The sequence below is a fragment of the Mizuhopecten yessoensis genome, unplaced genomic scaffold (assembly GCF_002113885.1).
Source record: "Mizuhopecten yessoensis strain PY_sf001 unplaced genomic scaffold, ASM211388v2 scaffold715453, whole genome shotgun sequence".
Classification (NCBI taxonomy): domain Eukaryota; kingdom Metazoa; phylum Mollusca; class Bivalvia; order Pectinida; family Pectinidae; genus Mizuhopecten; species Mizuhopecten yessoensis.
This window is the reverse complement of record NW_018479625.1, coordinates 2547-15947: the sequence shown is the minus strand read 5'-3', so window position 1 is coordinate 15947 and position 13401 is coordinate 2547. Positions and strand designations below refer to the sequence as shown.

Here is a 13401-nt window from a genome sequence, read left to right as displayed (position 1 = left end):
AATCCTGACATCATCAATACTACTACAGTTATCCTGATATCATCATTACTTCTATAGTAATCCTTATATCATCAATACTACTGTAGTAATCCTAATATCATCAATACTACTGTAGTAATCCTGGTATCATCAATACTACTATAGTAATCCTGACATCATCAATACTACTAAAGTAATCCTTATATCATCAATACTACTATAGGAATTCTGATATCATCAATACTACTATAGTAAACCTGATATCATAAATACTACTGTAGTTCTCCCGATATCATCAATACTACTATAGTAATCCTGATATCATCAATACTAGTATAGTTATCCTGATATCATCAATACTACTGTAGTAATCCTGATATCATCAATACTACTGTAGTTCTCCCGATGNTGATATCATCAATACTACTATAGTAATCCTGATATCATAAATACTACTATAATAATCCTGATATCATAAATACTACTGTAGTAATCCTGATATCATTAATATTACCATAGTAATCCTGATATCATCAATACTACAATACTAATCCTGATATCATCAATACTGCTATAAAAATCCTGATATCATCAATACTACTATAATAATCCTGATATCACCAATACTGCTGTAGTTATCCTGATATCATCAATATTACCATAGTAATCCTGATATCATTTATACTGCTCTAGTTATCCTGATATCATCAATACTGCTGTAGTTATCCTGATATCATAAAAACTGCTATAATAATCCTGATATCATCAATACTAGTATGGTAATCCTTATATCATCAATACTACTATAGTAATCCTGATATCATCAATACTACTNNNNTATAGTAATCCTGATATCATCAATACTAGTATGGTAATCCTGATATCATCAATATTTCTATAGGAATCCTGATATCATCAATACTAGTATGGTAATCCTGATATCATCAATACTAGTATGGTAATCCTGATATCATCAATATTACTATAGTCATCCTGATATTATCAATATCACTATAATAATCCTGATATTGTAACCCTAAATTTATTGATCAACCTTGAACTTTGTCTCCTAAAAAATGTGTCTGATATTCAGTGTTGAACGTGACTGCAAATAGACACTAGCGATACGAAATAAGGGGAACCACGTACTGAAAAAGAAATATTAAACCGATGCAGGTTACTGCTAACTGTACACCATAACAGTGACAAGAACCGTGTGAGTCCGGGGCGAAATGATGCCGTGATCGCTATAGAAATGCCAGCACAATAGGCCAGCAAAGTGATAAGACTACTGGATCGTAGGGACATCCAACTATATCCGGGGGACCACATACTGTACAACAAAAACCACCGTGTCTACATCTGGGACGAGAATGGCAAGGCACGGGAAAACACATTCCAGTATCAATAGCTGGTTGATCTGGACTTTTTTGGCTTAATGACGGACGATGAAATACTCGTCAAAAAGCTATTGATTAATGCACAACGTTATGCACAATATGCAGAGTATTACATTATAGACTCATTGATAAGTATATGTAATTTAGAAGAGATTATTATCTAGTTTAAAAACTAACTATTAGAAGTCTAGTTTGTTACAGCTATTTCGGATTGATCGTAGCCAATCTCCGAACGATTAATCTTTGCAACCACCTTTGTGTTGTTCGGGATGCAACTATGTTTGTGATCGTGACAAAAGTCGTTTCCCCATCAGGTACTGCAGTTGACTTAACACCATCATATTATAGTTGGACCAAGTCCATAAAGTTTCAAGGGGTACAACGCTGAATCAAAACTTTTGCTAATTTTTTTTTATCTACGGTCGTGTTTCGGTCATTCCTTCTTCACGAACTAATCACCTGCCATCATTCTGATTCTGTGAATGGACTAATTCTGGCTGATTTATTATGAAAAAATTGCTGCATGTTCTCCAATTTAAATGCTACATTATTACAGACCCTTAGAATGAAATTGTGACCGTCAATTTTTTTCTCCCCCAAATTTGATAATCTTAATCAACGAAACAACAGTACAAATTATTTTCTTGTATGTCTTCGGTTTTTATACCAAGATGGTCAACATACATTGATCTTGACAGGTAAATCGGCAGTTTTATGTGTAGAGAAACGTTTTATAGAATAACTTCAATGAACAATACAATTCTATTCATACATTTCACGAAGACGAAAAAAAAATCAGATGTTTTAGGTCCTATTGCTAGAAAGGCAATGTAGACTACAAACAGCAATGTATGCTGATCATTGGTTAAGAAACATTTCAAAATCAGAATTTGCGACATGACAAAAAAAAACATGTATAAGGAATATTTAATGTACGGTGGTTAATTGAGAACAACTAAAAAATATTTAGCTGGTTGTAACGACTTAGCATCCCGTTAAATCGAGCTAGTATCTAGTTATAACGAACAGGTATCGCGTTAAAACTAGATATTGTCTCGTAACAACGACTTAATATCTCGTTACAACGACATTGCTATCTATTTATCTATAAGTTCATCTTACAGTATACATAGTTCATTTCCAAAGTATTAGTTAACTGCATACAAGCCAACAACGAATAAATTAAACTTACATCGTCACTTACACGTACAACGTATATTAACCCTATGCTTGTGTCATTTGTTATAGCCGAGTTATACATGTTACAGGTAAATTTAAGCTTATCAGATGCTTTAAAAGGTATTTATAAAAACACGAATTCAATTCTTTCAAATAACACGAAGTTAGCAGTTCTATTAACCTAAAGTAAGTAACCAATGTGAATTTCTATTGAAGCTCTTCATCAAACTAACGAGATAAAATAATTATTTAAATATCCTCAATCAGTCAACGTATTATTGCATTTGCTATTCTATTAAACAGAATTTGAGTACTAAAACTTCTTATCGTTTGTATTTATATATTTTCACAAACAATAGTTAGTCTCCCTTGGTACCGAAAGGCTGAACTAGCAAATTACAAAACTATTGCGTTTGGAAATATTTTACATAATTGCTTAAATATCTAGATGATCGATATTGACCACCTCGATCTGTTGTTATTATAAATGTCCTATTAAAACAGACTACCGTATTAAACATTTAAAAAGATGTATGATGTTTAATCTTTACAATACATACCTGCCATCTTTCGGCGGCTAGATCAGAAGATGTATGTATGATGTTGATATGTACCAAGTCGTCTCTTGACTGTAAATTGTGAGCTTTAACTGTTAATCTATGATTACGTGGGCAGGGTTTACCTGGAAACACAACACATGTACGACCAGTACTACGTAATGACAGATGAGGGTTTACCTGGATTTTTTTTTTATATGCATCGCTTTAAATAGGCCGTTTCTTCTTTCATGATTACGTGGTAAGGGTTTTCCTTATTAATTGAAAATAGAACAAATGTACTATTTCATCCTATATTATTTTCAAGGCTGATTGGGGCAGGGAATCACAGATGATTTGTATTCAAGTAATATTTTACGAGCGTTTAGGGATGTGCAACCATACTATATAATGTAGTTGTAACAACAAAACGATGTGCTGAATAATATTCTTGACTTTAATATAGAGTTTGTCCAATTAATTGTCACATTAAAACACAAGTACAATCATTTGTTCAATTTATCATTTATATAGTGTACTAATAGTGCTTCAGTTTGGTACTTTTTCCTAATGCGGGTTAATGACCAGTTTACGGACTTGCATCGTTTATAATGGAATCCAAATCTTCAAAAGAATCCTTATAATTAATGATAAGGGTCGCATTCTGACAATGTATTCTGCAAAATGGAATTAATGTAATGTGAAGATTTAATGTTGTAACTCTAAAGTTATTGATCAACCTTGAACATTGTCTCCTAAAAAATATGTCTGATATTCAATGTTGAATGTGACTGAAAATAACCACTAGAGATACGAAATAAGGAACCACGCATTGAAAAAGAAATATTAAACCGATGTAGGTTACTGCTACCCGTACACCGTTACAGTGACAAGAACCGTGTAAAGTTAAACAATCACTAAGAAAACAAAGTGAAGAATTATTGCTTCTAGGCATCGACTTACTGCTTTTCACAAAAACATTGTTTAATATTATTAGTCATCTTTTAACGTAACTAGGTCAACCTACAAAACAAATTATATCAAGCACTGCACAATAAGCTATGTATATTGTTGTAAATATATCAAAAGTTGTTGAACTCGTACCCCCTCATATTGATATTAACATTCATAAACTAGTTTTAGTAAAATCAGCAACACTAGTGACTCAGTCAAACAATATTTATGTTAGATTTAGTATTGTAACAGGCCTGTCTTTGGTCTTCTGTGGTCATTAATAACAGTTACTTCATAAACACAATAAAAGCAGTTGACATGTTTTTATTATATATCATGTTGTCAATCATATATATGTACATGGGTGCTGCAACTCAAACCTCATGCTCTCATACTGTCAGAGGTCAGTGTGGTGGGAAACAATAATGTACTGCATAAAACTTAAATATAGAATAACTTGTGTCGTTTAACAAGAAAATAGGCTGAATATTTGATACAATATCTGTAGAAGTTACTTTGCACTATATCATTATGGTAACGGTAGTACAGTATAAGCCTAGTACTACAGTTAGTACTACTAATCTATTTTAACAGTAAATAACTATTTACATACCTAAGAGTAGAAGTTATCTCCCTAGAAGTAGAAGTTAACTCCCTTGGATAAAGCGTTGCCACAGTAGTGAAGGTTTAAAAATAGTATTGTCGTTGCCAAAGACACAAGATTGTCTGACATGAACGTCTTTCGTGCTCCCTTTTATACCTTTCTCACATGATCACATGATCGTTCTCTACCAATCAAATCGCTTCTCACATCAACTCTCACAAAAGGTTCCTCACCCTCTCGCATTATCAATCTAGTATTTACAAAGTTATAATTTCCTTACACGTGTCCTCTTTTTGTCCTGATTCGTAATATTATAATTAAAAGTGATTAAATCAATAAGGACAAGCTAAAACATTCAAACTCACTAATATAAACAGCAATTCAACAAGTTCTCTATGGCGGTTCGATATAAAAGGTATTAAAACGATGATAGAATATCCCGCGTCTCGGTGTCACTTTGTTTCTTCTAGTAATGTCCTACACTAAATATGGCAACAGTACTCTTTTGTATAACGTTGTTGATCCAGTTCTTCACATAAACTAGTTGATCGACAGTTCTTCACTTAAGAAGTAGTAGTTTTGAATAACTAGTCACATGCTTGTATGTTAACTACATTATTGCCTCTTGGCATCGACATTCTGCTTTTCACAAATAGGTTGTTTAATATTATTAGTCATCTTTTTACGCCACAAGATAACCCTAAAAACAAATGATATCAAGCACTGCACAATAAGCTATTTATATTGCTGTAGATATATCAAAAGTTGTTGAACTCGTACCCCATCATATTGATTTAAACATTCATAAACTAGTTTTAGTATAATCAGCAACACTAGTGACTCTGTCAAACAATATTTATGTTCGATTTTGCACGCACGTTTATTGGTATTTTGAATTAAATTAAATTCATACACAATCAACAGGTTGGTATCGCTGTGCTCCACATATGTGTTTAGATTTAATTCGAAACATACGTTTAAGTTTTACTTGTTTACAATTGTTTTCATGATATATTTCTTTTCGATGTTTAACGGATTACACTCCTTGTTCTTGATTGTCTATTTCCTGTTATATGCTGTTGGCTTGATAAGGAGATACACTGGATTTATATTTAGCAGTGTGGAGTACGTGGTCTTCTGATATGTAAATCTCTTTGTTGAGGACGTTGGTGTACAAATAAATGTACTTCCTCTTTAAATAAGATTACATCTGCAGGATAGGGGTTTTTCCACTTAGCAGATTTTTAGGAAAACTTGAAACCAGAATAGTGACACGTAATCAACATGTCAGGGTTTTTCCAAAAAGCAGACAACACAGTTTTAAGAAATCACAACAGGTACATCTTTTTGGCGTATAACTGGACACGTTGTGAACCCTTAGTCCTTTGTGATGTGTTCTATTAACTTCAATCATAAATGATAATATGAAAAAAATCATATAAAATTAATAATAGATCGGCTGGTTTTGAAGGCGGGTGTCGCTCCTCTGTAATCTTCAAAGGGAAGGGTTCATATTAGTGATTAGTCAATTATTTTACCTGAGACCAATCAGATAGCTATTCGTGTGCCTTCAATTTTGTTATGACATATTCCAGGGGTGAAGAGAGCGAAAGTGACCTTAACCCGTGGAGTATCGAGGATGCTGTCGGCATATTATTTCATCTTCAAAGGTCATTGATGTGAAGTCCATGTATACGTGCATTGTGATATACTAGTATACGTACATAATCAGTAATAACAATGACTACTCCTCAAGTTCAGGGATATATTTTATTAAAGAAATGAAATACTTTGAAAGGAAATATTTGTAATTATTACGACACGAATTTAAAAGTTGCGAATCATAATGAATCATGTATTTCAAAATGCATAAGAAATACTTCATTAAGAGCAGTGAGGGATAAGGTTACTTTTTGGGTTTGTACAACCTAGCCTTTCCGCTTTTATCTCGGACATAAACACTGGGATTCTTGTCTTCAATTGAGACATCTCCCTTTGCAACATAAATGTTACGATCCGACTTCGCCTTGAAAAACTGATTTTTGGGTACGTCAACTGCTATAGCCACTTCCGTCTTGCCCTCCTTCATCTTTTGATCTGCTAAACGATTTTTGTATCCGTCGAAGTTATTCCTCGCTATTTCGCTCCGGCTTCTACCTGGACCCAAACCGGTCAAGTAGGTACCTGGACCATATGCGGCATCCTTTTCCCTATCAGTCGATTCCTTTATTTGACCTGTTTTCAATATTTGCCGAGCTGCTTCCCTAGTTGTGTGGTGGTACAGAGTCTTTGTTTCTTTCTTCTCACTTGCGTGGTCCTTCAGAGTCTTTGTTTCTTTTTTTTTCTTTCTGGGTTTGATGTCGTCCAGACTCCTTTTTCGTTTTTTACTATCTGAAACCAAATGTCCTTTTAGTAGATGATTTTTAATTGTTACCTTTGTATACAATGTTGATATACATTTGAAAAATTAATTTTCTTTATATAACTTACATATAATAATAGACTTTAGACTTTATTTATACTCGATGATAACATGTTGAGTCACAGACTCTTCTCACACATGACCGAGAACATATATACAAATATGTACAACATGGATAATACTTAACAAATATAAGAGATAATGCAAAACACATACATTATAAAGATATATTGTATACATATATAAAGCTATACTGCTTTTCAATTGAGTAATTAATTATATAACTACATTTCATTACAACACATATGTCAACCATACTGTTATAGTAACACACGCTGCTGAAACATAATTTCATATCGTAGTATATTGCTTATTGGGAAAGTCGTAATGTCCAGATCATGCCGAAAGAGAGGTTTTTTGTTGTTGCTTTATACCAGTAGTTTAAAATCGTTTCTGCAGTTGGTTTTAAATACTGCAAGTGATTTGGAGGATTTGGTTTGAGTGGATAGGCTGTTCCTAAGATGTGGTCCTTGATATAAAAATGACCGCTTGGAAAGTTCTGTTTTGTGTTTTGGTATACGGTATTTTCCTGCTGTTGCGGTGCGTGTGTTTCTGTTGTGACTTTCCTGGACTAAAGTGGGTGTATCGGGTGTTATGTGTTCGATACCTAATACCCTAAAAGAAGGGTTTGGTTTTATATCTTTAGAAAGAACACGCTCTATATAATCATATTTAAGCGACGTTTATTTCCAAAAATGTAACCACTTTAGTTTTTAGCTCACCTGAGCTTATGTCATATCGCAGCGTCCGTCGACCGTCGTCCGTCCGTCAACTTTTCCTATAAAACGCTACTTGTCCTGAACGGCCAAGTAGATTTTGACTAAATTTGGTCTAGAGCATCCTTAGGCCAAGGGACTCAATTTTGTATAAACCATGGTTGTGGCAGGGGCGGGACCAAATATGGGAAATAGAAGTAAAACCTTTAATAAAATCCTTCTTCTACCGTAGGGATTAAGGGATTGTATCCTTATTTAGTCTAGAGCATCCTTGGGGGAAGGGGACTCAATTTTATATAAACAATGGATGTGCCCCACCTGGGGGCAGAGGGGCGGGACCAAACAGGGGAAATAGAGGTAAAACGTTTAAAACCCTGTGTCTAACATAGCCATAGGGATTAAGGAATTTTATCCTTATTTAGTGTGGAGTATCCTTGGGCTAAGGGGACTCAATTCTGTATAAACGATGGGTGTGGTCCCCCTTGGGGCACAGGGGTAGGGCCAAATAGGGGAATTAGAGGTAAAACCTTTAAAATGCTTCTTATACCATAGGGACGTAAGGATTTTATCCTTATTTAGTCTAGAGCAACTTTGGTCCAAGGGCACTCAATTGTGTATAAACAGTGAGTGTGGCCCCCTGGGGACAGTGGTACAGGGCCAAATAGTGAAAACACAGCAAATTCTTCAAAATCCTTCTTCTTCTGTAGGAATGACAGGATTTTGTACAAATTTGGTACGAAGCATCCTCGGGTAAAGTGGAACCAACTTGTATAAATGTTGGGCCTGACCCCCTGGGGCCTGAGGGGTTGGGCCCAATAGTGGTTATTTAGCATTTTTTTCAAAATCCTTCTTCTTCTGTAGAAATGACAGGATTTTGTCCAAATTTGGTATGAAGCACCCTTGGGTTAAAGGGAACCAATATATTTATAAACGATGGGTCTGACCTCTCTGGGGCAGATGGGTAGGGCCCTATAGGTATATAGAGGAATAGCTTCAATATCCTTCTTCTTTCGTTTGGATGAAGGTATTTTTACCAAATTTAAACAGATGCATTCTATTGGGAAGGGAAATTAATTTTGTGTAAATGGTTGGTCTGGGGTCTGAAACCCCCTGGGGGCAGAGAGTCGGGGCCCATTAGGGGAAACATAGCAAATTCTTCAAAATGCTTATTCTTCTGTAGGAATGACCGGATTTTGTCCAATTGCATATTAATCTAACCCCTGACTAACCATGTGATACATGTACACTATTAGCAACATCTAGCTATTTCAACTTCAATTTTGCCAACATTTCCATGTGAGCGAAAAAGGCCCAGAGGGCCTCATGTCTTACCAAGGTGTTGGAATGAAAAACTACAACAGACAATAACCATTTACAAATTAAGGAGTCAACAAATAGACTGACTCATTTTCAAATGCGCCCGGATCCTTTTCAACAGAATTCAGTTTTAAATGCACCAGGGTCTTTTGAAAAAGCATAAGATCGTCAGACATCGAGATTAATAGAAAGAGAATATTAAAGAGTAAGCCCGTTATTAGTTAAACGTTTCAATAATATTTTTTATTACTCCCTAGCTAGCGCATACTATACTTTACAATATACCTGTGCTCCCCAGTACATAGCCTACTACTTAAACTTGAGAAATACCTATTTATAAAAAGTTATGTGCTCCCTAGCAAAGTTCATACTTTAAAAAACTGATGTTTAAAACATTTCATTTTACGAATTAACTTCCGACCCACCATCTCCAAAATCTATAACATGTATTCCATACAAGGTCATGAAGATAAGATTGTTAATTAAATAAACAACAATAAATAATATCTAAACACTTATAGTCCTGAATGGGCGTACAGAAATATACAACATACTTCGTTAATCTGGAGTCTAAACAAACGAAAGAAATTTGAATTCATTATTCGGAATATAATATCCAAATTGTGCGGCAACGTTTGTCATAATGGATTGTTGTCTGGTTGAACAAATCGAGTATTCTTATCTGTCATGTGTGCTTATCCTTTTTAAAGTTAATTATTTCGAATAAAATGAACATATTCACATACCTGCCATCTTTCAGCGGCTAGATCAGACGATGTATGTATGATGTTGATATGTACCAAGTTGGTTCTTAACTGTAAATGTGTGAGCTTTAAATGTCAACATATGCTGTTGACGTTGGTATATAAACAGATGTTGTTTCACTTTAAATACAATACTTCTTTCATGATTACGCGGGCAGGGTTTTCCAGATTTCCAGGTTTTCCAGATTTCCCCTAGCTGGACCTCATATACTGTACAACAAAAACCACCGTGTCTACATCCGGGACGAGAATGGCAAGGCACGGGAATACACACTCTACTATCAGTAGATCGTTGATCTGGACTTTTCTAGTTTAATGACGGACGATGAGATACTCGTCAAAAAGCTATTGATTAATGCACAACGTTATGCACAATATGCAGAGTATTACATTATAGACTCATTGATAAGTATATGTATTTTAGGAGAGATAATTATCTAGTTAAAAAGGAATATTAGAAGTCTAGTTTGTTACAGCTATTTCGGATTGATCGTAGCCAATTCCCGAACGGTGAATCTTTGCAACCACTTTTTTTGCTGTTCGGGATGCTACTATGTTTGTGTACGTGACGAAAGTCCTTTCCCCATCAGGTACTGCAGTTGACTTACCACCATCATATCATAGTTGGATCAAGCCCATTATGTTTCAAGGGATACAACGCTGAATCAAAACTGTCGATATTTTTTTTTTTTTTATCTACGGTCTTGTTTCGGTCGTTCCCTTTTCACGATCTAATCACCTGCCATCATTCTGATTCTGTGGATGGACTAATTCTGGCTGATTTATTATGAAGAAATTGCTGCGTGTTCTCCAATTTACATGCTACATTATTACAGACCCTTAGAATGAAATTATATTTGTGTCCGTCAAGTCTTTATTTATTTTCAAATTTGATAATCTTGATCAAGGAAAAACAACAGTACAAGTTATTATATGTTGTTTTCTTGTACGTCTTCGGTTTTTATACCAGGATGGTCAACATACATTGATCTTGACAGGTAAATCGACAGTTTCATGTGTAGAGAAAAGGTTCATGAAATAACTTCAATGAACAATACAGTTTTATTTATACATTTCACGAAGACGAAAAAAATCCTCCAGATGTTTTAGGTCCTATTGCTAGACAGGCAGATTTCAATGTAGAGTACAAACAGCAATGTATCCTGATCATTGGTTAAGAAACATTTCAAAATCAGAATTTGCGACATGACAAAAAAACATGTATTAGGAATATTTATTGTACGGTGGTTGATTGAGGACAACTAATTGTTTTTAGCTCGCTATTACAACTTGGCATCTCGTTATATCGAGCTAGTATCTAGTTATAACGACCTAGTATCGCGTTAAAACTAGATATTGTATCGTAACAACGACTTAATATATCGTTATAACGACATTACTAACTGTTTATCTATAAGTCCATCTTACAGTATACAGAGTTCATTTCCAAAACATTAGTTAACTGCACACAAGCCAACAACAAATCAAATATACATCGTCACTTACACGTACAAAGTATATTAACCCTATACTTGTGTCATTTGTTATAGCCGAGTTATACATGTTACAGGTAAATTTAAGCTATCAGATGTTTTAAAGATTTTTATAAAAAAAATAATCTTTCAAATAACAAGAAGTTAGCAATTCTATTACCTAAATGGGCTAGGAAGTAACCGATTTGAATTTCCATTTAAGCTCTTAATCAAACTAACGAGATAAGATAATTATTTAGATATCCTCAATCAGTCACCCCATTATTGCATTTGTTATTCTGTTAAACAGAATTCGAGTACTCAAATTTCTAATCGTTTGTATTTATATATTTTCACAGAAAATGGTGTCGTCTCCCTTGGTACTGAAAGGATCTCGATCTGTTGTTATGATAAATGTTCTATTAAAAAAGACTAACGTTTTAAAAGTTTTAAAAAGATGCATGATGTTTAATCTTTACAATGCATTCGAGTTTTTATATAAGATGAAACAGTTGTAGATATCATTTGACATCACAAATATATTATCATTCATCCAACTATTCAGTATTTCATAATTCGTTATCAGAGCTAACGGAGAAACAGAGCAATACTGTGGTCACATGAGTATGTCTATTTGCTAAAAATTACCTTTTTACGATTTGTGAAAATGTAAATTATCGATTCGTGGAACTATTGAATTTTCATTATCATCATTACATTTTGTGAAAATGTTTACTATCGATTCGTGGAACTATTTAAGTTTGATGATCATCATTTCGTTATGTGAAAATGTTTACTAACGATTCGTTGAACTATTTCTGTTTCATTTTCACTTGAATGAGTATGTCTATTTGCTAAAAATTACCTTTTTACGATTTGTGAAAATGTAAATTATCGATTCGTGGAGCTATTGAATTTGCATTATCATCATTACATTTTGTGAAAATGTTTACTATCGATTCGTGGAACTATTTAAGTTTGATGATCATCATTTCGTTTTGTGAAAATGTTTACTAACGATTCGTGGAACTATTTCAGTTCATTTTCACTTGAATGCTATCTAATCTAATAGACCTTTCTCATTTTGGGGTAGACATAGCACGGAGCCTGGAGACAGAGACCCAGAGAAGTAAATACAGGGGTCATTTCAAAAATAACTTTCATATTGAACGTAGCGTATAGGGTATGTCAGAGTGTGTAAGCGATCAGGTAAGACATTATGTAACCGATAGCCACAGTCGTTATAGTTTTTTTCGTGGCCCAATAGGACAGGTGCAGTTGTATGTGACCGTGGTAATTGATATTTCAATATCTCCATTTAGGATCTCACCCGGGACGTCTGTTGTATTTTTCTGACACCGATTGAGTTAAAAGAAATTCCTCGAGCCAAAACAATCAGTTGGAAGAAGTTTGTTTTTTACCAGAGTGACGGATCACATTTTCAGATTAAATTTACCATCCACAAACCTCTTTGGACACGATATGTCTATATTACGTAATAAATGTTTAACGCTTACACGGTGCCTTTTTATAATAGCGTTATGCTGAAGGTCCTTGTTCCACACATTTTCTCCACTTCATTCCTTTGCATTTTTGTATAGAGGGTGTTGGACAATAGGACGTTTATTAGCATCCCTTCGTGATAAAGTAACGTTTATGAATATTCCTCCGCGACCGTAACATGATTGCGTAATAGAAGTGGTTTTCTGTATTGACATATATTCTTGTTTATTCTCCTTAAAAAGAGAAGAAAAGTAGAAATTTATGCAATTTTCGGCTATTTTCGACTTATTTCAGATCGACAGCTTACATGGATTTTTCTTCATGCAACACAACCAAAATATTTAAATATGGGTAGGTGCATAATAATTGTATGCTATTCTTAGAAGACGGTTCTAGGGATCAGTTCAGTGAGTGAATTTTTAGGATTTCTGTACTACTGCAATCAACTCTAGCATGCACCGAGTCTTTGTTTTCAGTATTAACCATGATTTAAAA

At 34.3% G+C, this 13401-nt stretch overlaps 1 protein-coding gene across 1 annotated transcript; it reads right to left on the bottom strand.

Annotated features, from left to right (window-relative positions):
• Positions 1–6403: 6403 nt before the first annotated feature.
• Positions 6404–10055, bottom strand: LOC110441095. Its single transcript, XM_021484196.1, has 2 exons — positions 9914–10055; positions 6404–7043 (listed from the first exon to the last, which is right to left on the bottom strand). Exons 1-2 carry the CDS (start codon positions 9918–9920, stop codon positions 6559–6561), a joined length of 492 nt encoding a protein of 163 aa, XP_021339871.1. The 5' UTR covers positions 9921–10055; the 3' UTR covers positions 6404–6558.
• Positions 10056–13401: the final 3346 nt, after the last annotated feature.